A 27,194-nucleotide genomic window follows, 5' to 3' on the forward strand; every position below is an offset into this window, starting at 1 on the left:
TAATGTGCATTGAAACTTGAAATAATGAGAACCGCATTGAGAAAACAAGGAAGCACAAGTAGCAATCATTATATCGTTTTTTTTTCTCCCCTTAATGAAAGCACACCCAGAACTGCGTGCATACAGATATGTAGTCAGGTTTCATTGTAACAAAAATAATGTTTCCAACTTACTTTTGCTCCTATTTGATTTCCACATTGTCCAGCCTGGATATGTACAATTTCACGCATTCTGTATAGAAAGAAGCACTCGTTTCAACACCTGCTAACCTAAACAAAATTTGCTTTTGATGTTGTACACGTCTATACTCCCACAAAATCACACAAGCGAAAATGTCACATGACTTTTGTCAGCCTCTTAATTCACTCTCCTCTCATTGTTGAATTTGTTACCCGCTAGATCGCAGAATAAGATTCAGTGCTGCCAAACAAGCTATTTTATTACTAAATTTTAGGTTTATAGGAAATTCCTTTAAGAAATCCGTTTTAGAGAAGTCATACCAGCAACATAATTAGGCAACAGTAACTGAGGAATTGCCTAGGCTTCTTTTTCTCCCAAAACAAACATGAGTATCTCGGAAATGAATTCAATCTTCTGGCAAGGGAGGATGAAGAACGAAGTGCTATGGTGACAGTGAAAGATTTATTTTTTATCTCTCACCTTTCTTTTGCTGCACTGATCCCCAGTGTTCGTAGGTTTCCTTAAGAAAATGTCGCCTAACTGACACAAAATTTTCCCTTTTATTATCAATTTTCCCTAGTTTGTAAATGAAATGAAATGAATCTTCCTATTTTACTTCCCACGATTACGCCGGCTAAAGGAGACGGTGATGATGAGAGATGAATGCAATGGTGGAATAAAGTAGGAGGAAACTGGAAAACCCCGAGAAAACACACATGATGTTTGTACACCACAAAGTCCACTTAGCGCGAACTAGGATCGAACCAGGGACCCCACGCACCAAAGGTGAACGCTCTATTACTGAGCCATCGCGCCCCTCCCTAGTTTGTGGAGTGTCCAATTCTTATGACAGAAATTGTGATAAGATTAATTTAACTGTTAAAAGAAGTGTCAACTACACTTATTTTTTGTTCTATTTTTTACTTTTCCTTCACTTTTTTTTTTTTTTTTTTTTTTTACAAAAAATAGACAAATACAAGGCAACAATGGGAGCAAATCATGCTAATTTGAGCAAACATACATACACACACACACTTACACTATTACTGTATTGGTTTAATTCTAAAGAACAAATAAAAATGTAAGCATTTATATTAGTCAATCAATCAGCACAAGAATTTCTCTGGATTTTCACGCTTTATCGAAGAAAATCCCTTTTTCCCTTTCTACTAAATTTACCTACGAAAGTTTCCTAGATTAAGGAAATTTTCCTCGAACTATGAACACTGCTGACCCTTATGCTGCTGAGAAAGGGGCGAATGATCTTTCATCCCGTGAATCAGCCTACGTCCCCTGGACAACGTTAATTGATTGGTTGAATTGAAGATAGCGTCCCTTTCGATAGAGAAATGTGACTTCATTCTTTACAAGTCTTTGCAAAATCTGCGGATCGCAACGCAAAGAAAACAATGATTAAGTATTATGACGAAAATCGCAAACTTAAACGCAGATTTTGCGTTGCGTTAACATAAACAAGTACAGCAGAGATTTTCAACCTGGATGTCGCGACACTCAAAAGTGTCGCATAGTAGTATCAAGAGTGTCGCGAAATTGTTCGTTAAAATTTCAGAATATTATACAAATAAAGAATTTGTGATAATGACAATTCTCCTTCTATTCATTCAGCGCATTAATTACTTGATCGAGATAGTTTCAGTGGTTTGTGCGAGTAATATTCTATGATGGCACTAAATGATGTCTCTGTTCTTAATATTGTAAGTACAAGAAAGTGAGACTGTACAACGGGAGGGTCCCACAAGTTGTCGCTAAAATCTGATTGCCACATAGCACATCTGATAGAGCATCATGAGAAATCAACATTTTCTCTCTCTCTCTCTCTCTCTCTCTCTCTCTGGCCGATGGAACCCGGAGGTTCAATACCGCGTTCACAAAAGCTCTTCACTGACTGAGAAATGAACATTAGCAAAATTTAAGGTGCTATGGACCAGAAGGATATGAGCTAGGGGCTTCTAAATTTGAATATCCAAAAAATTATGTCATGGAATTATGTTCGTTTAAAGTAAATATCTTGAAAACCGTTAAAGCAATCAAAACAAAAGTTTCACAATATAATGAAAACAAAATGTTCTATTGAAAACCATAAACAGTGTTGCCATAGGTGAAGCAGTGTTGCCAACTCCGCATAAAAATGTTTTATTTGAAATTGCACCATATACAAATGTGCACAGATTTAAAATGCACTATTATCTAGGGATGGTACCGAGACCGAGACCGAGACGGACTTTTATATACCGAGACGAGACCGAGATCGAGACGGACTTTTACATACCGAGACGAGACCGAGATCGAGACAGACCTTTATAAATCGAGACGAGACCGAGACGAGACCATGGTCAGTCTCGAAAGTCTCGGTCTCGTCTCGAATATTCATAGTTATTTTACCTTTACTCAAAATTTGTTTCGTTGCTGTATGAGATAATATGAGAACGGTTGACTGATGTACCTGCACAGTGGCGTATTTAGGGGGTAGGTATCGGGCTCAAGCCCCTCCCGAAATAAATTTGTAATCATTTTTCGCATTGCAAGTAAAACACAAATGTTTGTTACCCGTTCCTCAAGCCTCTCCTGAAACAAAATCTCCCTCTCTCTCTTTCTCTCTCTCTCTCTCTCTCTATCTATCTATCTATATCTATCTATCTATCTATCTATATATATATATATATATATATATATATATATATATATATATATATATATATATATTACATACAGGGTGGCCCATTTTAATCTTTCCACGGAAATATCTCGAAAACGGTTGAACATAAATGAACTAAACAAAAACTAAACTAAGAAATACCATGGGGCAGATCGAACGGTGATGTCATGGTGCCCCCCAGGGCCGTTCTTTAAGGGGGCCCGGGGCCCAACTTTAAAATCTTAAATGGAAACGTGGGTCAAGTGACACCTCGTTCGATAGGTATTTAAAATTAAAAAGCTATGTGGCAAAAGATTTTTCATATCGGTCACCGTATTCAAAATAGCCCCCAAGATATGTTACCTGCATCAGATGAAGGTCCAGTAGCACTAATATAAAAACGGTTGAACATAAATGAACCAAACAAAAATTCAAATATTAAATCCACGAGGCAAATGGAATGATGTTGTCGCGGTGTCCCCCAGGGCCGGCTTTCATGGGGGCCCAGGCCCAACTTAGAAATTTTAAACGAAAATACGGGTCAAGTGATACCTCGTTCGATAATCTTCATATACTAAACAGCATTTTGGCAAAAGATTGTTCATATGGGTCACTGTTTTCAAAATGGCCGCCAAGGCATGGTGCCTGTGCCTGTATCAGATAAAACGTCCAGTAACACTAATATGAAAACGGTTGAAGATAATAACGGATGAACAGAATAAAACTCCTATAGGAAATTACAGAGGGTATTTAGCCTATCATTCAAGGACTCGAAAATGCTGCAACGGAGAAGATACCTAGAGTAAAAGTGCCATAACGCATAGGAGGAAATCTAGTTCCTAGAAAATCATCGTTCCAACGTCCTCGTAAGTGGGTGAAGCGGGACGGGAAAAAAGGGTGAAGTTGCAAATGAGAACCTTAGTTTTTGCAAATTGTATCTACACAACAAAATTATCTGAAATGTGATTTTATAACAGATAGGTGTCTTTAAAAAAAAAAGATAGGTAAAATTCTTGTTAAATATTACTTTCCATTTTGAAGGCAATGATTTTTGCAAAAATGAATCAACTGAAATGCGAAACCAATTGTCGAACAATGCAATTTTAGAACAACGTGTACAAATGTTGGTTTTGCTCAAAAGTCGTCTGCACAATATTGGTTCATTACTACATTACAGTACCAGTCACTTGTACACTGGTTTCAGACAAACTATACCTATTACAAGTAAAAGTGGTGTTCTGATTTGAGATTTTACCATTCATTTTCGCTTCACCCACTTACGGAGGGAGATCGGAAAGATAATTTTCTAAGAATTAGATTTCCTCTTTAGCATTATCTCACTTATACTTTAGTAATCTTTTTCTCCGCTGGAATGATAAATACTTTCTGCGATTTCCTACGAGTTTTATTCTGTTCATTTATTTCCCAAACCGTTTTCATATTAGAGGTACTGGACGTTTTATCTAATACAGGCACATACAACACTTCTTAGTTTTTAAAGATCTATCGAACGAGATATCACTTGACCTATGTTTTTTCCATTGACAATTTGGAAGTTGGGCCCTGGGCCCCCATGAAAGGCGGCCCTGGGGATCACCACGACATCATCTGACGTGATTTATGTCATTTTCCTGTTTCACTTTTTGTTCTGTTCATTGTCACAACCCTGTTTTGGTGTTTGGAGGTCTATCGAGCGAGGTATTACTTGCCCCATGTTTCCATTTAAAATTTTAAAGTTGGGCCCTGGGCCCCCATGAAGGGCGTTCTTGGGGACACCGCGACAACACCATTCGATGTGCCCCATGGCTTTCCTATTTGAACTTTTGTTTGGTTCATTTATGTTCAACTGTTTTCATATTAGTGCTACTGGATAATTAACTGATACAGGTAACATAATTATCTTGGCTGCCATTTTGAAAACTGTGACCGATATTTAAAAAAATCTTTTGCCACATTCCTTTTCAGTGTTTTAAAGATCTATCGAACGAGGAGTCATTCGCCCCAGGTTCCATTTAAAATTTTAGAGTTGGGCTCCGGGAGCCCTTGAAGAGCGGCCCTGGGGGACACCATGCAATCATCATTCGATTTGCCCCATAGTATTTCCTATTTGAGTTTTTGTTCAGTTTATTTATGTTCAACCGATTTCGAGATATTTCCGTGGAAAGATTAAAATGGGCCACCTTGTATATATATACAGGCGCGGATCCAGGATATAATCAAGGGAGGGGCTAAACCATACTTTTCCTCTTTATCCAGTGTAAAGCAGGATTGAAGCTCATTTTATACAGTGTATACCTGAACGTTAACGGGGGATATAGCCCCTATGGCCCTTCCATTGGATCCGCGCCTATATATAAACAAGCAGTGTTACCAACGCAAATAAAGTTATATTTTCTCAAATTGCACTATGTAAGGTATTACCTATTTCTAATTTAGATAAGAAATAAAACCACAATACCACATATATTATTCAGTGTAACAAAGGACAATACAGTATCACTAACATCAACATTTTGGAGATCTCTGATAGCTCAAATAGCATACACAGTGCAATGCGCATCATTTGTATCTTAGCGTCAAATACTATGATCATGGTATAATGTATTTCAAATGAAGGAAGGAACAAAGTTACAAGAAATGAAAAATTTAACTTTTTCTAAAGACTTTACTTCGAAAACGTGCTAACATATCACGTCTCATCATGTAGATGCTTCCAAAAGATTTTGATCATGTCATTTACAAGAATTATTATTTCAAACCGTTTCAGAGATACCAAACACATGGATAGTGATTGTTTTATTGCTTAAAATAACGCATTTGTGTTAAGTTTTTATAATTATTGTTTCACTTTGCTTCTATAACATTACAACAATAGTTTTTGGTTGTTTTAATTAAAACAAGTTGAAGTTCCATTATTTTAAACAGTGTTGCCATAAATTGCTAAATATTATTCTAAATACAGTGCAAAAAATGGAACTAAGCTGCAAAATATTTTAATAACACGTAATTTGCTTTATGGTGTAAGAATGGTTTCAAAAGACGACGTTTTTCATAGTATTTGGGCTATTTATAATGTTGATGTCAAAGTTTTCGTTCCAGCAATACATGTAAATGCAAATTGTAACTGAAACTAAATGTAACTGATAACTTTTCAGTAACACTAGTTGTTCTCCTAAGCCTTAGGCCTGATGTACCCTGATGTACACAAAACCATGCTTAATTAAAAGTTCTAAATACACCCTAGTTACATTTCACTTGTTTCGTTTGACCACCGACCACCTAAAACTCGATCCATACCATTAGCTATATGCAATTATTCAAGGGCTTACGGAGTAATACACATGATGTTGATTTTTGGTTTAGTTTGTTTTAGTTTAACGTCCGACGATTATGCTAGGGCGTCTAAAGGAGATGTGGAGCTAATGATTATAATGGAAACCGAACCACTTCCGTCGTTCAACTGTACCCCCACCGGAAATCGAATTCGGGACTACGCGAACCGAAGTCAAGCGTGCTAGCCGCTAGACCAAATGGAGGTCAGTAGTATACGGCCCTTATCTCACGAGAATTGGAGAACAGTGCAAAATTCTCATGAGAATTGGTGTAATTTCCCCTTATTTCTTACGAAAATTGGTGCAAATTTCCTTTATTTTTTACGAGAATTATTGTATAGTGCAAAATTCTCACGAAAACTGGTACAAATTTCCTTCATTCTCACAACAATTGGTGAACAGTGCAAATTTCTCACGAAAATGGGTGTAAATTTCCTCTGATCTATTTTATCACATATTTTAATACAATTTATGTTCATTTATACAATTTATGCTGATTACTTACCGTTTTTCCCCAAACCTTTAAGAAACTTGTTTCTTCCTTTCTTATTCCTCCCTCAAGTGGTGAACAATAACTGAAGGAACTTCAGAACATGTCCACAGAGGTCTTTTTTTCTCAATCTTAAACACAGTTGGTCTTGGTATTCCAAAAACTAATTCTAAGGAAGAACACACATATAATGAAAGAATGGAAGGTCGTAAGATGAGGTAACCATAAGGGGAAGGAGGAAAACAAAGGGTTAAAAAGTAGTACTTGGTGGAATATCTAAACATTCCAAACGATGGGATACCTTTATCAAACAATAGAAACCCTTTGTATTCGTAACAGAGAAGCTTTATGTAACTCTCACATAAATTGGAGCTTTCTAGGATTATTACAATACAAGATAATGACAGTTGAAACTGATAGATAGGTGTGTGAGAATAGTCTAACCGTAGGAAGTCAGAAAAGAGTATTTTGAACATGTCACATAACTTAGTTACATGTATTTAGAAACAGAGCAAATGTAGATAAAAAACAATTGTTAAAAGGACAGCTAAATGATAGCTAAGATGTGTTGGGGAGACTCAAAACAGGCAGAGAATTCTTTGTCGTCATGTAAAGAAAGGAATATAGGCAGCTGTAATATATTTTGGGTGGTCCAGGTTGTCGGAGAGGTGAAGTGTAATGTCCTTTTTTGAGTAAAGAACTTCTTTTAATTGGGGTTGTGATTTGTACCCTATGGAAAATGAAAAAATGTGAAGTTTAAAAAAAAATAACACTCATTATTGTGAAGGACAGAGATTTTTAGAAATACCTTGGAAATGTTACATGTCAGTTTGTGAAAATTACTGCAATGGAAAGCGAAACCCACATACTGTTGGACTAGACATAGGACGGGGGGGGGGGGGCGAACTGTAATGTCCTTTTGTGAGCAAAGGACCGCTTTTAATTGGCGTGCGACTTGTTACGCATTTCTTAAGAAACTTGCCAGCTAGAGGCAGAGGGAGACTGTCCATTCTTACCTGAGTTTGAAAGGGGATTAAGAATGAATGAAATGTTTACGTAAGGCAACTTTCCCCTTTTTTTTTGCTTTTGGAAGAAGACTTGAAAGAAGATTTCTTTAAGATATTTTTTGCATAAATGATTTTATCTTTTTAAAAACTAGATTATTGAATTAATTATTTATGAATATTAATGAGCTGGTAATGAAAGGGGTTAGAAAGAATGATTTTTTCTTGTTTTCGTATATTTTAGAGGTATATTGGGATATATGTAATATAGAGTAGTACCTATTGTACATAAATGTATCAGAAATTGTGGGAGGAAACGACCACATCTCTAAGAAACGTATTTTATGTATTGATATGCTATTTTCAGTAGGTGATATGGGATTTTAGCATAGAATATCATCTTTTGGATACTGTATGGGTCTAATGGTGTACGAAGCTTAGACGAATGACAAATTACATGTATATATGAGTATATGAATATATGATTAGTTTGTGAATGGGTACATGTATGTATGTATATTGATTCTGATATCTGGACAGGAAAATATGTATCATATTGTAGACATATTATCTTTTGTTTCCATGTAAGTGTTTAAGCATGTGTTGTTGGGTTGCATAGCTTTAGGCGCTATGGTAGTATGGATAGCTTGTACCTCTTGGTTTGTATTGTAGGGTTATATATTGTGACTTTTTTATGCATGTAGCCTTATTTTAACGTAATGTAGGGTTCCATATCTTGTTTTGGTGATATGCTAGGTGAATGCAAACGCCTGAACTGATTGTACTATATTAATATTGGATTATATTGTGGGCTTATATATTGTGACTCCTTATGTATATAAGTGTTTTAGATTACCTGGAATACGATGTTAGGATATATATTGTGATTTTTACGTACGTAGATGCTTGTTAGACATGTCCTAGTGGTATTTGAAGCACAAAGGATATCACTGTGGTATAAGCCATTTACTTATAGATATCTTTTCACTAGAGTATTCTAATGACATATATTGATACTTTTACTTACTTCTAAGATGCTTGTTTATCTTGTAGAAGACATTATAACGTCAACATGGTTTCCAACTTAGGATGATTTATTGTAGGAACATAAAATATGATAAATACGAATAAATAACCTTATATGAAGCATACGTATTCTTCCTTTATGTTATATAGAATACAGATACTTCGTAATATATCAATATTTGTTTGAATATAGGCATAGGAATAAAACATAATATCGTAAATTGTAGCGCTTTATTGTATTTATATAGTCTACAATATTCTATTTCCAATATTGGCATATATATATATATACATATATAGATATATCTAAATAAGATATTTACAATACTTAGAATATTCTTAATAACTTATTGACATATTTACATTATATATACGTAGAAGTACCAACAGATAGGTCTTGTGAAAAAACTTATGGACATATTTGATGATATTATGACTATGTTATGACATCATGGTACCTTTAGACAGTCTACGATTTACATATTTACTTACATATATACAGAATACCAATCATTTAACACACTTAATACTTTGATAACCATATGGCAATGTCCTATAGTCAGTAATACTGTTATGATTTAATCGTCGTCTTTTATTTTGAACTTTTTGATGTGTTTTACTTTCAGACTTGGATACGATGACAAACCCTGGCTTACGAGCAATTCTTCCTGGATTGTGTAACTGTTTTTTCTCAGCTTTATCCCGAACTAATTGATAAAAATGATCAAAGTTAATTTCTTGTCGTGTACGATGATTTAAAGTTATTCCTCTAATTTTAAATACATAATTTACTTTATCTGTTTGAACTTCTTTCATTTTATAGGCATAATTTTTTGGCCCTAAGCCTATAAATGCATCAATTTCCCAGCCATCAGGAACTTCATTAGTTAGCTGACCCAAATAGGAACCCAAAGAAAGTGGAGGCTTTTCATTACGTCGTTGTACAAACATAGTACTCTCAGTGTCGCAGTACAATACACGATCAGGATGTACAGCTGTTAGTAACTCGTAAAGTTTTAGACGCGCCCACGAGGTGATGAAGGCTGCAAGGACAACATTGGAAAATTTCCATGGTTTGTTTTTGTTCTCAATGTTTTTATATCATACAATGAGATGTTGCTCTCCAATAGACAATACAGTTTGTACCTCATATTGTGGTGCCCATAGATAACTTAAAATTTTTTCTGGAGTATCTACAATTACAGATTGAGATAAATATGTTCGCTGTCCCCATTTGCCATATAAGGAATTGAGAAATATTTTGGAAATATATCTTAGACCAGGATTTGATTCAATGTTATTTTCCGTTAACTGAATGCATTCATGGACATAATAGTCTGCAATATATTTCTCTTGATCTTGTTTAGTTTTACACCAGTTAGGAAATCCTGAAGACTCCTGTTTCATTTTTAAGAAGGAATTGACATAATCTTTAAACAGATTATTTTCTGATCCAGATAATTTGAATTCCCAAATTTCAATAATTTGTAGAATTTTGTATCCGAGATCTAAAGCTACATGAAGTTCAGGAGTACAGTATGTACCAGTAAGGACACGCTCAGTATCATTATGCATGCAATTGTTGTCACTTTGTTCCATACACGTACGACATAACCCAAACAAAAGGCGTTCAGTACATGTATATGATAAAATTGGAAAATATAAGTCTTTGGGAGGTAAGATACTACATTTGACTAATCCATGAATACTTTTTACTTGTGGAAAGTCAGGCCCCTTGTATATTATAGGTTTACCTATAGGCAATGGCTTAGTGCCATTACCCAGGGGTAAAGACTGGTAACATCATAATATGCCACAAACTCTTCGCTGGTACATTCGTACAAGGCATTAAAACATTCTGTACGTCCACCATGAAAACTATCTTTAGGTATTAGATGATCGACAAGATCATGACATTGTGTCTGAATAAACTGCTGTAACTTTTTGTTATTTTTTACCATATGGTCCCATTCACATTCCCACATTTCAATGACATTAAGATTTAATTTTTTAAGAAATGCTATTTTATGTTGGTGTTTTCATACCGATCTTGTAGTGATGTACCCTGCTTAGAGGCTGAATCTAGGGACACGTGACGTAGTGTAGGATAACAGTTTAAACACACATGATAGTAACACCCATGAAATTCGTAAACTGTATTTGTTTTACTTTCAAATCCATCAATCTTATACCTCCCAAATCGTTTTTCCAAGCCATTTCCAGAATGAAGAATTTTATTACCAGTAGTACGTTCTAAGTATCGCAGCCAGTACATTGCCTTGAGACTTTGACGATCACGATGGTCAAACCCATAGGGTGGAATAATGGGAATAATTTCTTTGGGTAAATATAAGGTACGATACGTTAGTATTGCCAAACTAGCAATAGTTGACGCGACGATAAAACATTGGATACCATTTGTTTTGTCTTCAATTAAGTTTGAAAATTTAATGACAGCCTCTGCTAAAATTTTAACATCATTCCGACAATATTCAATCATTTCCTTTTGGAAATTATACTCCTCATTACTTGCAACACGTTCTTTGTGCCATATGATAAGTTGCTCTCGATCTTCAGTGCTCCTTGAATCAGGATCAAAATATTTTAGCTCGGGAATTTTGCCTATGTAATTTTGGTTTTCTAATGTATTAAACAAGTACGGGAAATCTCCCTTTCGTAAATTTGCAGAAAGACCTAACGTCTTACATAATTTAGATAATTTAACACCCATATAAAATATGTGTCACGGAAGTAAATCTTTTGTCCTAAACGCATTTCAACAATTTTTTGCCCTGACATTATTACTTCAGGTGTAAAATGATGGTTTATTATCAAAGTTTTAGCACAGAATTGCATATCATAATTACATCCGTTATGAGAAAGTACAATGATTTTTTTAAACATTGGTCGAGTTATTAATACATGATTAACAAATTCATCAATGTTGTGAAAATCAAACGAACGGAATCCATTTTTATCGCCGCATAAAAAGCATGTATCATCAAGCTTCATGTCCTTACACTTATAACAAGCATGAATACAATTTACGAAATTTACGTGATGTTCTTGTTCTCCCTGTTCATTTTTAGGAAGCAACATTGTTTCTACATCAAAGATAATGTACAAAAAGGTATCTACATGCTGCATCATAGCCGTTTGACCAAAACAAATATGGTCATCGCTTACATATGTATAACATGTTTTACAATAACGTTCACCACATTTATGTTCAGACTTGCGTGAACGCATGTCAATCATAGTACCACAATGGACACAAATTTTCTTTGTTTCGCATAAACTTTTTCCGCAAACATTTATCGTTTTATGATTAGCAAAACATTCTTCTGAAGAAAACAGTCTATGACAATCAATGCACTCGACTTTAGTATTATTATCATTATTACAAACCTTGTGATACTTTTCACACATTGTGCATTTGAAGTTACACTTATGATTTTCTGTATGATGATAACCTTTCAAACAATACTGACAATATTTCCGTTTGTTTAATAGTGTTGTAATGTTGGTAATTAATTCGTAGTGTCCTTCACTGTACAAAATCAAAATTTTCTTTGATGCATGTATTCCAGGATAAATTACATTATAGTTTCGAGTCAAACCATTCTTTTCGTAAACAACAATTTGATAATGAGGCGCTAGCTTATTTTGAAACTTATTTTGAAACAAATTCCGAATGTAACGTAACATTGTAATGTAACATTGTGTTTTAAAGTTGTACTTTTAATATTCTTTTACAATTTGGATTGCAACATTGTGTTTTGATTCTGTATTTTTACCTTTGAATGTTTCAATTTTTAAACTTGTACTTTTAATTGTTTTCTTTTGCAATTTGGATTGCAGCATTGTGTTTTAAGTTTTGGTTCTGTATTTTTTAGCTTTGCATTTTCGATTGCAACATTACGTTTTAAGTTTTGCTTCTGTATTTTTATTTTAGCTTTGAATGTTTCAATTTTTAACTTGTACTTTTAATTTTTGTTTTGCAATTTGGATTGCAACACTGTTTTGAATTTTCTTTCTGTATTTTTTATTTTCAGTTTTGCATTTTTTATTTCTTAACTTGTAATTTTAATAATGGTTCTGCATTTTTTATTTTCCTTTTTGCATTTTTATTTTTCCTTTCTGTATTTTGGATTGCAACATTGTTTTTTTTAATTTTGTTTGTGCACTTTTTTCAGTTTACGTTTTTTTCTTTCGGAACTTGTACTTTTAATTTTCTTTTGCAATTTGGATTGCAACATTGTGTTTTAAGTTATGTTTCTGCACTTTCATTACCTAACTTGTTCTTTTACTTTTAGTTTGTGTATTGAATTGCAACACTGACTTAAATTTTACTTGTCCATTTAACAATCAAAAAGTTCCATGTAATGAATTTTAAGTTTAATCGTCTTGTGTTGTGTTAAAAATAACTTTCTTATGTTCAAGTTTATGTTTTGATAACAAAAAATAGTTGAGCTTCTAATGAAGCGAACGAATAAAATAATTGCAACTATGTTACTTTGAGGTTCTAACAGAATTATTTGTAGGTTGACACAACTTTTAATATTTTTAAAACGCCGTTTCTTTCCAAGGTTGCACAGCAAATGGGTCTTTCACGATGAGAAAACAATAAACTAGTTTAAACCGGTTTAAACACCTGTAGCAACAGAAACAAAAGAAATTCCTAGCATTACTAAGAAAAAATAATTTTCTTGTTTTAACTTATCAGTTTTAATATTTCTGATTAATTAACAGTTTACAGTTTTAGTAATTTCGGAATTATTTGTATGTTGACAGCGATTTTAATATAATCACACTTTAGTATTTTCAAAACATAGTTTCTCTTTATGAACTTTGTTTTTTGGAAGTGAATTATTTACAAGTTAACAGCGTAGCTGGTCTTACGAGTTTGAAGTGTTACAAACTTTAATACTATAATTACAAATTGTTCGAGTAAATTCTAATACATTTCGTAATATTACTGTTACTAATTTAAAATATTTTAAAGCACCTGCGTACGAGACTACAAACTAATTGCTTTTGGGTACGAGATTACAAAACTATGTGCGTTTGGGTACGAGATTACAAAACTAAATGCCTTTGGGTACGAGATTAAATTTTAAAAGTATAAAGCCAGTGCAGCAAGCCGCGCCGCGCACTATAGAATTACTAGTGTTAAAGTAAAGCCAATTATCGTTATACTCTGTGTTGTTAAATCATTTATTTTAAAATACCAATTTTGTTACAAATTTACATCTAATAATAAACTTTGAAGTATATCTTTGGTGATCTTTAAAGTTACAAGTCTTTTGGAAGTTACATTTACTAAACGTGTACAGGAATTGTTGATACATTCTTATGTCCATCTTCGGTTAAGTTCGGCAATTTTCGGAACCATTCGTGTGGTATTTTACCAACATGTACAAAAATTGTAGATAAACTCTTATGTTCATTTTCGGTTAAGTTCGGCAATTTTCGTAAAACTTCGGGAAACTTCGGCAATCTTTGGAAATCTTCGTGTGGAGTTCTTGGAATTTCCAATTATTAGTGTTGAGAATAAACAATCAATGAAAAAGTAAACACACTTCCTGCTTGCACTCTGCGAGCTGTAATTAGTCTAAAACAATTTCATTACGGCAAATTGTAAATTACAATTATCGGAAAGTACTGAAGGATTAACCGATAAACTTAAAAGTATATCTTCGGTGAACTAAAAAGTATAGTTAGTGAGTGGCAAGTGGTAGTGCATCAATACTAAACTGAAAAAGTTACGGGAAGTTTTATGATTGTAGTTAACGGCAAGTGTTAGTGCAATTCCCGACAAGCTTTCAAGTGTAGTGTCGGTAAACTTAAAAAGATACGGAACATTGTAATTTATATTTACTGGTAAGTGTAAAAATTCTTAAAAGTGTATTTTTGGTCAACACATTGTAAAACATATCATAAAAGTCTACTTACGAAACCTTGTCATTTGAAAACTGCGAAAACAATTATCAAAGTTCTGTGTGTACAGTAAATAAGACTATTAATTTATTTATAGTACATCATTGTGTAAAATATCTACTGTTTAAAAACAATAATTCAAATCGCAATTACATAATTTTGTGCGTCAATAATACAATGGAAGGACAATCTGTCATCTGTACCATGTTGTCCGCACAAGAAGCTCGTGGATATGAAAATCAAAACGAAGTTTTATTTACGTGGGAAGTGTTAACACAATGTCATGCTACGGGTGCAAGGGTAAGCAATGAAGCTTATTCCAAGCTATTGCAGGCGTTGTTTATGCATTTTGGTTGTGATCCTCATGTTGTTTTGAAAAATGTAAGTCTGCAAAAGATATTATTGATTTATATTATGTAGGTTTCTTTCGCCAAAATAATATAAGGAATTTAGCTCGTGAAAAGTTTATGCAACTTGTGTCTGAAGGAAAAACTGATAGTTTAACTACAAATGACTTTAGCGTGTTCATGGAAAATTTTATGAACTTTCCAAGTCCTAATACTAATACTGTATCACAACCTATCATGTATGGGAGTGGTAAAACAAATGAATATTTTCGTATTGTTAATAGTACAACCAAACAATATACTTATTTTGGACTTACAGGAAAGGAAGTTACAATTGAACGTATGCAAACTAGCGGAATTGATGATCCTGAAAAATATATTCAGTTGTTATTTGAATTTGTAAAGGATCATGTTTTAAATGATGCCGATGATGATATGTATGTTGGTATAACAATAGAAAGTTCTGCTTCTACGATTAATAAACCAATATACATTTCGTGGCGTCAAAATTCGGATTTAAGCTCCGACATTTTATTTCGTAATATTGAAAATGTTTTAAATAGTAATGAAAATTATTTATTAGGTGATAAAGTAAATTTCAAAATTCATATTGTTGATTCACGTAAAGGTAGGGGACGAACTAGGGGTTCATCAAATTTTGTTCATCTTGTAACACATCTGGAACAATGTACTATTCCTGTAGAAAAGGATGTGTATTGTCTTCCCAAGAGTATTATTCTTGGAATGGGTAGGGCTGATCATCGTTATAACTACGTGTATGAATTGAAAAATCATTCTGAACGATTGATGAAACAAGCAAAGCAATTGAGTGTCAGTGCTAAAGTTGACATTGAAATCCGTAATGGGTGTACTATTGATGATGTAAAAAAGTTTCAAAATAAGCTAGCGCCTCATTATCAAATTGTTGTTTACGAAAAGAATGGTTTGACTCGAAACTATAATGTAATTTATCCTGGAATACATGCATCAAAGAAAATTTTGATTCTGTACAGTGAAGGACACTACGAATTAATTACCAACATTACAACACTATTAAACAAACGGAAATATTGTCAGTATTGTTTGAAAGGTTATCATCATACAGAAAATCATAAGTGTAACTTCAAATGCACAATGTGTGAAAAGTATCACAATGTTTGTAATAATGATAATAATATTAAAGTCGAGTGCATTGATTGTCATAGACTGTTTTCTTCAGAAGAATGTTTTGCTAATCATAAAACGATAAATGTTTGCGGAAAAAGTTTATGCGAAACAAAGAAAATTTGTGTCCATTGTGGTACTATGATTGACATGCGTTCACGCAAGTCTGAACATAAATGTGGTGAACGTTATTGTAAAACATGTTATACATATGTAAGCGATGACCATATTTGTTTTGGTCAAACGGCTATGATGCAGCATGTAGATACCTTTTTGTACATTATCTTTGATGTAGAAACAATGTTGCTTCCTAAAAATGAACAGGGAGAACAAGAACATCACGTAAATTTCGTAAATTGTATTCATGCTTGTTATAAGTGTAAGGACATGAAGCTTGATGATACATGCTTTTTATGCGGCGATAAAAATGGATTCCGTTCGTTTGATTTTCACAACATTGATGAATTTGTTAATCATGTATTAATAACTCGACCAATGTTTAAAAAATCATTGTACCTTCCCATGACGGATGTAATTATGATATGCAATTCTGTGCTAAAACTTTGATAATAAACCATCATTTTACACCTGAAGTAATAATGTCAGGGCAAAAATTGTTGAAATGCGATTAGGACAAAAGATTTACTTCCGTGACACATATTTTTATATGGGAGTTAAATTATCTAAATTATGTAAGACGTTAGGTCTTTCTGCAAATTTACGAAAGGGAGATTTCCCGTACTTGTTTAATACATTAGAAAACCAAAATTACATAGGCAAAATTCCCGAGCTAAAATATTTTGATCCTGATTCAAGGAGCACTGAAGATCGAGAGCAACTTATCATATGGCACAAAGAACGTGTTGCAAGTAATGAGGAGTATAATTTCCAAAAGGAAATGATTGAATATTGTCGGAATGATGTTAAAATTTTAGCAGAGGCTGTCATTAAATTTTCAAACTTAATTGAAGACAAAACAAATGGTATCCAATGTTTTATCGTCGCGTCAACTATTGCTAGTTTGGCAATACTAACGTATCGTACCTTATATTTACCCAAAGAAATTATTCCCATTATTCCACCCTATGGGTTTGACCATCGTGATCGTCAAAGTCTCAAGGCAATGTACTGGCTGCGATACTTAGAACGTACTACTGGTAATAAAATTCTTCATTCTGGAAATGGCTTGGAAAAACGATTTGGGAGGTATAAGATTGATGGATTTGAAAGTAAAACAAATACAGTTTACGAATTTCATGGGTGTTACTATCATGTGTGTTTAAACTGTTATCCTACACTACGTCACGTGTCCCTAGATTCAGCCTCTAAGCAGGGTACATCACTACAAGATCGGTATGAAAACACCAACATAAAAATAGCATTTCTAAAAAAACTAAATCTTAATGTCATTGAAATGTGGGAATGTGAATGGGACCATATGGTAAAAAATAACAAAAAGTTACAGCAGTTTATTCAGACACAATGTCATGATCTTGTCGATCATTTAATACCTAAAGATAGTTTTCATGATGGACGTACAGAATGTTTTAATGCCTTGTACGAATGTACCAGCGAAGAGTTTGTGGCATATTATGATGTTACCAGTCTTTACCCCTGGGTAATGGCACGTAAGCCATTGCCTATAGGTAAACCTATAATATACAAGGGGCCTGACTTTCCACAAGTAAAAAGTATTCATGGATTAGTCAAATGTACTATCTTACCTCCCAAAGACTTATATTTTCCAATTTTATCATATACATGTAATGAACGCCTTTTGTTTGGGTTATGTCGTACGTGTATGGAACAAAGTGACAACAATTGCATGCATAATGATACTGAGCGTGTCCTTACTGGTACATACTGTACTCCTGAACTTCATGTAGCTTTAGATCTCGGATACAAAATTCTACAAATTATTGAAATTTGGGAATTCAAATTATCTGGATCAGAAAATAATCTGTTTAAAGATTATGTCAATTCCTTCTTAAAAATGAAACAGGAGTCTTCAGGATTTCCTAACTGGTGTAAAACTAAACAAGATCAAGAGAAATATATTGCAGACTATTATGTCCATGAATGCATTCAGTTAACGGAAAATAACATTGAATCAAATCCTGGTCTAAGATATATTTCCAAATTATTTCTCAATTCCTTATACGGCAAATGGGGACAGCGAACATATTTATCTCAATTTGTAATTGTAGATACTCCAGAAAAAATTTTAAGTTATCTATGGGCACCACAATATGAGGTACAAACTGTATTGTCTATTGGAGAGCAACATCTCATTGTATGATATAAAAACATTGAGAACAAAAACAAACCATGGAAATTTTCCAATGTTGTCCTTGCAGCCTTCATCACCTCGTGGGCGCGTCTAAAACTTTACGAGTTACTAACAGCTGTACATCCTGATCGTGTATTGTACTGCGACACTGAGAGTATTATGTTTGTACAACGACGTAAAGAAAAGCCTCCACTTTCTTTGGGTTCCTATTTGGGTCAGTTAACTAATGAAGTTCCTGATGGCTGGGAAATTGATGCATTTATAGGCTTAGGGCCAAAAAATTATGCCTATAGAATGAAAGAAGTTCAAACAGATAAAGTAGATTATGTATTTAAAATTAGAGGAATAACTTTAAATCATCGTACACGACAAGAAATTAACTTTGATCATTTTTATCAATTAGTTCGGGATAAAGCTGAGAAAAAACAGTTACACAATCCAGGAAGAATTGTTCGTAAACCAGGGTTTGTCATCGTATCCAAGTCTGAAAGTAAAACACATCAAAAAGTTCAAAATAAAAGACGACGATTAAATCATAACAGTATTACTGACTATAGGACATTGCCATATGGTTATCAAAGTATTAAGTGTGTTAAATGATTGGTATTTTGTATACATGTAAGTAAATATGTAAATCGTAGACTGTCTAAAGGTACCATGATGTCATAATATAGTCATAATATCATCAAATATGTCCATAAGTTTTTTCACAAGACCTATCTGTTGGTACTTCTACGTATATATAATGTAAATATGTCAATAAGTTATTAAGAATATTCTAAGTATTGTAAATATCTTATTTAAATATATCTATATATGTATATATATATATGCCAATATTGGAAATAGAATATTGTAGACTATATAAATACAATAAGGCGCTACAATTTACGATATTATGTTTTATTCCTATGCCTATATTCAAACAAATATTGATATATTACGAAGTATCTGTATTCTATATAACATAAAGGAAGAATACGTATGCTTCATATAAGGTTATTTATTCGTATTTATCATATTTTATGTTTCTACAATAAATCATCCTAAGTTGGAAACCATGTTGACGTTATAATGTCTTCTACAAGGTAAACAAGCATCTTAGAAGTAAGTAAAAGTATCAATATATGTCATTAGAATACTCTAGTGAAAAGATATCTATAAGTAAATGGCTTATACCACAGTGATATCCTTTGTGTTTCAAATACCACTAGGACATGTCTAACAAGCATCTACGTACGTAAAAATCACAATATATATATCCTAACATCGTATTCCAGGTAATCTAAAACACTTATATACATAAGGAGTCACAATATATAAGCCCACAATATAATCCAATATTAATATAGTACAATCAGTTCAGGCGTTTGCATTCACCTAGCATATCACCAAAACAAGATATGGAACCCTACATTACGTTAAAATAAGGCTACATGCATAAAAAAGTCACAATATATAACCCTACAATACAAACCAAGAGGTACAAGCTATCCATACTACCATAGCGCCTAAAGCTATGCAACCCAACAACACATGCTTAAACACTTACATGGAAACAAAAGATAATATGTCTACAATGATACATATTTTCCTGTCCAGATATCAGAATCAATATACATACATACATGTACCTATTCAGAAACTAATCATATATTCATATACTCATATATACATGTAATTTGTCATTTGTCTAAGCTTCGTACACCATTAGACCCATACAGTATCCAAAAGATGATATTCTATGCTAAAATCCCATATCACCTACTGAAAATAGCATATCAATACATAAAGAACGTTTCTTAGAGTTGTGGTCGTTTCCTCCCACAATTTCTGATACATTTATGTACAATAGGTACTACTCTATATTACATATATCCCAATATACCTCTAAAATATACGAAAACAAGAAAAAATCATTCTTTCTAACCCCTTTCATTACCAGCTCATTAATATTCATAAATAATTAATTCAATAATCTAGTTTTTAAAAAGATAAAATCATTTATGCAAAAAATATCTTAAAGAAATCTTCTTTCAAGTCTTCTTCCAAAAGCAAAAAAAAGGGAAAGTTGCCTTACGTAAACATTTCATTCATTCTTAATCCCCTTTCAAACTCAGGTAAGAATGGACAGTCTCCCTCTGCCTCTAGCTGGCAAGTTTCTTAAGAAATGCGTAACAAGTCGCACACCAATTAAAAGCAGTCCTTTGCTCACAAAAGGACATTACAGTTCGCCCTCCCCCCTTCCTATGTCTAGTCCAACAGTATGTGGGTTTCGCTTTCCATTGCAGTAATTTTCACAAACTGACATGTAACATTTCCAAGGTATTTCTAAAAATCTCTGTTCTTCACAATAATGAGTGTTATTTTTTTTTAAACTTCACATTTTTTCATTTTCCATAGGGTACAAGTCACAACCCCAATTAAAAGAAGTTCTTTACTCAAAAAGGACATTACACTTCACCTCTCCGACAACCTGGACCACCCAAAATACATTACAGCTGCCTATATTCCTTTCTCTACATGCCGTCAAAGAATTCTCTGCCTTTTTTGAATCTCCCCAACACATGTTAGCTATCATTTAGCTGTCCTTTTAACAATTGTTTTTTTTATCTACATTTGCTCTGTTTCTAAATACATGTAACTAAGTTATGTGACATGTTCAAAATACTCTTTTCTGACTTCCTACGGTTAGACCATTCTCACACACCTATCTATCAGTTTCAACTGTCATTATCTTGTATTGTAATAATCCTAGAAAGCTCCAATTTATGTGAGAGTTACATAAAGCTTCTCTGTTACGAATACAAAGGGTTTCTATTGTTTGATAAAGGTATCCCATCGTTTGGAATGTTTAGATATTCCACCAAGTACTACTTTTTAACCCTTTGTTTTCCTCCTTCCCCTTATGGTTACCTCATCTTACGACCTTCCATTCTTTCATTATATGTGTGTTCTTCCTTAGAATTAGTTTTTGGAATACCAAGACCAACTGTGTTTAAGATTGAGAAAAAAAGACCTCTGTGGACATGTTCTGAAGTTCCTTCAGTTATTGTTCACCACTTGAGGGAGGAATAAGAAAGGAAGAAACAAGTTTCTTAAAGGTTTGGGGAAAAACGGTAAGTAATCAGCATAAATTGTATAAATGAACATAAATTGTATTAAAATATGTGATAAAATAGATCAGAGGAAATTTACACCCATTTTCGTGAGAAATTTGCACTGTTCACCAATTGTTGTGAGAATGAAGGAAATTTGTACCAGTTTTCGTGAGAATTTTGCACTATACAATAATTCTCGTAAAAAATAAAGGAAATATGCACCAATTTTCGTAAGAAATAAGGGGAAATTACACCAATTCTCGTGAGAATTTTGCACTGTTCTCCAATTCTCGTGAGATAAGGGCCGTATACTACTGAGGTCCTCACATTGTGTTGATTTAAATCATTGAGTCAGTGTTGCCAGATTCGAAGATCACAAAGTAGCGTGTCTGTGCTCTAAAAGTAGCGGATTTGAACTATTTGTAGGCCAAATATATACAATAGAAATGAATTATTTGGCAACTAATGACTGGTACTAATTGAATAATTTTTAACATGGGCTGGAAAATGTGCTGGACATATTGCAAGAAATTATGATCGATGAACAAAAACAATTCTACACAGGAAACCACGCGATAAAAACAGCCTAGTAAACGTCCTTATACAAGAAGGTTTGACGAGATCAAGTACAACTGGGGAGTAACCTGAATAAGAATTGCTCAAGATAGATAGTTGTGGAGAAGACTTGGAAATACCTTCATCCAGCAGTGGATTGACAATGGTTGATTATGATTATGGCTATGATTTTATTATATCTGGACCTCAAAGGTAAACTAAACCAAGTCATAATTTCGTAATTTTACAAGAGAATCGAAAAACCAGTTCCTTAAGTAAGACCTATACTACTGTTCTCAAACTATACTAAGTTGTTACAAAGTAATAGGATGCTTTTATACTTACATTGTTACACCACTAGAAAAAAACATAGTCTATTAAAAAAAAGTATTCTTAACTTAATTTCGACCAAAAAATGACTTAGCATAGTCTACCTCTAAAGTTCATTCATATATATAACTTTTACTAGGTAAGGTAGGGTAAAAACAGATCCAAAATTTAACGAAATTCGTACAGCGAAAAACAAACTTGATCCTTCATATTGCAGCAAAACTACGAAAATTAATACTAAAAAAAAACTAGAAAGTTAAGAATCACTTGTTTTGCCGGGACAGAGAAAATAGATACATATAGCTCGAATTACCTACATACTTACATAATATGTATGTCCATGTTTCGCAAATTTCAGCGCAATGAACGCATGATTAGTTTTCTCGAATAAAGATCACATGCACCGCTGAGAAAAATGAAATTAAATCTTTGAGTTTTACGTCCCACGGTTATGCCGGTTAGGATAATGGAGACGGTAATGATGAGTAATGAATGAAATGGTGGAATGAAGGAAGTCCCCCGAGAGAACCCTGAGGAAACCCACGCACACGGTGTTTGTCCACCACAAAGTTCACTTGGCGGGGATTGAGATCGAACCCAGGAGCCCAAGCACCAGAGGTGAACGCTCTACCACTGAGCCATCGCGACCCCATGCACCGCTGAGAACTCAGGAATAAGCTCAGGAGAACTCAGGAATATGTTACGGCACTGGATATATGCTTCTATAATACATTACGACCTTATAAACTTGTAAAAGAAACAGAATGTACTTAAAGTGAGACGCGAACTGTACGAAACATAAGACTTTGAATCTAACTTGTTTGGTGATCCAACCGAGACCACAGATAGCAAAGATAAGTGCCGTAGCTCCCACTATAAGGTTAAGGAAGTGCCTGTTTTAAAGTGTCAATTAAACACTGAGATGTGAAACGGTAATAAAGCAATTGATCAATTTGAAACAAAATATATGGTAGTAATAATTTACTCTATTTGTTAAGATAATGAACGTTATATTCTGTTTTTAAAATGACAGTCAAAGCAGAGTGTTTTGGATAATAACTGAGAAATTGTAAAATTTCAATTTCAGTACGATTAAATACATTTGTGCTGCTATGTGTTGCGTTATCCGTTATGAGGTATCGAACAATTCTGATTCAAAGAAAGTAAATAAACTACTGTATAGTACTGGAGTTAATTTAATAGAGTTTAATTGTATAGGCAGTACTGAGGCTATTTGAGACAAAGTCTATTGCTGAAAGTGAAATATGGATTACTATTAGGGTTTTATCCCAAGTATGTTATACCCACTGATGATTGAACCCGGAACACACGCATGGAAAGCATTAGCGCTAGCAATTTAGCTACGAAGAAGTACATCAGACCATAATTCTGTCAAGAATGAAGGCAAAAAGTAAGAACCGGAAACGACAGACTGTACGATAATAATACTTTCACAAATTTAATTTCATACTATTTATTTCGAGACTTTCGAGACGAAACCCGAGACGAGACCCGAGACGAGACCGAGACTTGGCCTTCGAGACCGAGACCGAGATCGAGACAAGCATATGTTGACCGAGTCGAGACCGAGACGGCGATTTTTGACTCGAGACGAGATCGAGACCGAGACCGCTACTTATCAACCGAGACGAGACCGAGACTGTACAAAGTCTCGTCTCGTCTCGTCTCGATACCATCTAAACATAACAGTGAGTTGGGAACACTGCTTCACCTATGGCAACACTGTTTATGATTTTCGATAGGATATTTTGTTCTCATTATATTGTGCAACGTTTGTTTTGATTGCTTTAATGGTTTCCAAGATATTTACTTTAAACGTACATAATTCCATTATATTTTTTGAATATTCAAATTTTGAACCCCCCTAGCTCCTATCCTTCTGGTCCATAGCACCTTAAATTTTGCTCACGTTGATTTCTCATGATGCTCTATCAGATGTGCTATGTGGCAATCACGACAACTTGTGGGATCCTTCCATGTAAGAATACGTTTCATGTGGTGTAGCGATGGAGGATGTCCTATAGCGGAGCGTTTGTTATGCAGAGAAAAACACTGAACAGATGTCGTTTGTATGTAGGGGAAAGTCGAACAAAACCAGCACCCAAAATGTTTTTGCTTGTTCCTCAGCATCTATGTAGATAGTATAGCTTGAATTAGTTTTCAAATGCTAAATAGATTTGTTATTGGCACAAAAATGTTTATTTCAGTGGAAAAAGCTGGTAAATTTCGAGAGCAAAAACAGTTTTTAAAGGGTATGCAAAAACCCGGTTATGTCCGACCAGGTCGGACAAAACCTAGTACATATAAAATAATTATAAGAAACTTCTCTTTTACAAGAAAAATATGTAATTACTCCGAGAACCAGTACAGTAAGAATCAATAGAACTGAAAAAAATATGTGAGCTCAAAAAGTACGGAAAATATAGACTATATTATATCAATAACATAGAAAAAAATAACTTTGGTCACGATTTTGTTAAATCTAAGAACAAAAATCACAAATAAAAGTTTCATCATATTCGTCCACATTACTACAAACTTTGTGTGCCTATTCTTTACAGTTAAGACACTGTATCCAACCTTCTCAGATTTACACTGTACTACCCGGTTCTGTCCGACTGTTGATTAGGGGTGTTCGATAAGGTTGAGGACCTATCGAACTTCGAGAGTGAAAATTTATCGAATTGTCATCGGTTACTCGAAACCGTTCGAGTATTTGAAATTATCGAAGTTTCGGGTATTATCGAAATTTCGAGTATTATCGAAGTTTCGAGTATTATCGAAATTTCGAGTATTATCGAAGCTTCGGGTATTATCGAAAGTTCGGGTATTATCGACATTTCGAGTATTATCGAAGTTTCGGGTATTATCGACATTTCGAGTATTATCGAAGTTTCGGGTATTATCGACATTTCGAGTATTATCGAAGTTTCGGGTATTATCAAAAGTAATGATGGGCAATTCGGTTTCTTCACCTCTTCAATGATTCTTTCTTGCAGCCGAACTAGTCAAACAACTTTTTTTTTTTTTTCATCTGATAAGTTATTGCAAAGTTGTATTTGTGAGGAGAAAGGAAAACATACAGAAAGGGATTGCTTTTTCGTAAGACACACACACACACAGGAAGTTCAATTTCTTCCTGAATTTTATCTCTTGTTTGTTATTTGCTGTCAGACATACGGTCTTAAACGTACAAATAGGGTAATTTGCTCTTTATACGATATAGTGTACGCCCAACACCCCAACCATATTAATCACGTACGGTGTTACTAAAATGTTGTGGCTAAGCAGGCACGTAGCCAAGGGGGGGGGGTCCGGACCCCCCCCCCCCTTCGAGACCAGAAATGAAAAAAATAAGGAAGGATAAAACAAAATGAAATGACAAAAAGAAGGATCAGCGTTAAAAATTAAAAAGAAAACTACAGAAAGCTTTTGCTTACTCTTTCTTATGAGGAGATTTGTATTACTTGCAATATGGTGGCGAGGTAAGTAAGGTATTCTGGAAGAGTTAGGGAATTTGAAATTTCAAGAAAAGTTATGGAATTCTCAGAATTCCTGCTACTAGTCAGGGAGATTTGAAGCTTTCGAAAGCATAAATGCCGTTGTGTAACAACGTGGACATTTTTAATCATAACTTTTCGTCATCGCATCCTTGCAGTATCAAACATGTTATTTCAAGGACAATTTTCTGTTCCTCCTGTCATTTGGAACCGACAGTAGTTGACGGAATAATAAAAACAAAAAATTATGTTGAAAAAAAGTTCTATTAGCTTTTGATTCAACAGAGAAAGGAACACATATATTGTAAAACTAGTTGAATATACACAGGCTCCGCACAGGGGCTGTATTTGGAAGTCAACGTCTGTGGGAGTACCACCATTGATCTCAGCGGCCGCGAAAACTATGGATTTGATACTAATATCTGTCATTTTGTGCTATTTTTTTTTTTTTTTTTACATGTATCGGTATCCACCCCCCGCTGACTCCCAGCCCGCATACTTGCAAGTCATCGCTATTGGAAGTGTCACCATTGATTTTAGCGACCGCGAAAACTATGGATTTGACACTAATATCAGTCATTTTGGATTACTTTTATATGTCTTGATATCTCCCTGAGACCCCACTGTTTCGAAATTAAAAAAAACAAAAAAAAAAAAAAACGCTTCGTCTTGATCTGGGGCCTGAGCCAAGATACCCCTGATCAAAATTTGGTAACTCTCGGTCCACTCGTCTGGTCCCCAGGCCGCACGCAGACAGACAGACAGACAAACACACAAACAAACTCTTTATTTTATTTATATTAGAAGATAGTTTACAAGACAGTATTCAGTATGTACTTTTTATAATAATTGAGGTCATAATGAAAGGAAAATTGTTATATTTGAATAAACAGGAGAAGGACGTAAATATTGCAAAATCTATTTCAATACTTTTTTTTAATTATTATTTTGCTCGAAATTTCTTCATAGTTTGTTATTAAAATACTTGCCAACATATCCTCATTTTATTGTCCTAATAAACCAATATATGTTGATAGTAAAGTAGTTTAGATTGATCGAGCTCCTGGGTCTTCAGAATTTCAATCCACTCCTCCCCCCTTCTCCGTTACGAAATCCTGGCTAAACGAACCAATATATGTTCCAGTAAAATAGTTTAGAGTGATCGAGCCCCTTTTGTGATGACCACAGTATTTCATGTCACGTACCCCCCTCTTCACGAAATCCTGGCTACGCGCCTGAGCTAAACCAAATGTGTTAT

General features: G+C 34.1%; 1 protein-coding gene across 2 annotated transcripts in view; it reads right to left on the reverse strand.

Moving 5' to 3' along the window:
• The window catches only part of LOC145686299 (tubulin beta-1 chain-like), a 76,755-nt gene that overhangs the window by 19,608 nt on the left and 29,953 nt on the right, over positions 1–27,194 (reverse strand). Inside the window, exon 1 of one of the 2 annotated variants that reach the window (XM_081759442.1) lies at positions 174–382. The exons of the other annotated variant lie outside the window; for it this stretch is intronic. Coding sequence (XP_081615568.1) covers positions 174–230 — 57 coding nt within the window. The 5' untranslated portion in view covers positions 231–382. Of the gene's footprint in view, positions 1–173; positions 383–27,194 lie in introns of those variants that run through there. 2 annotated transcript variants of the gene reach the window in all.

The sequence above is a fragment of the Thermobia domestica genome, chromosome 5 (genome assembly GCF_964235325.1).
Source record: "Thermobia domestica chromosome 5, izTheDome1.hap1.1, whole genome shotgun sequence".
Lineage (NCBI taxonomy): Eukaryota > Metazoa > Arthropoda > Insecta > Zygentoma > Lepismatidae > Thermobia > Thermobia domestica.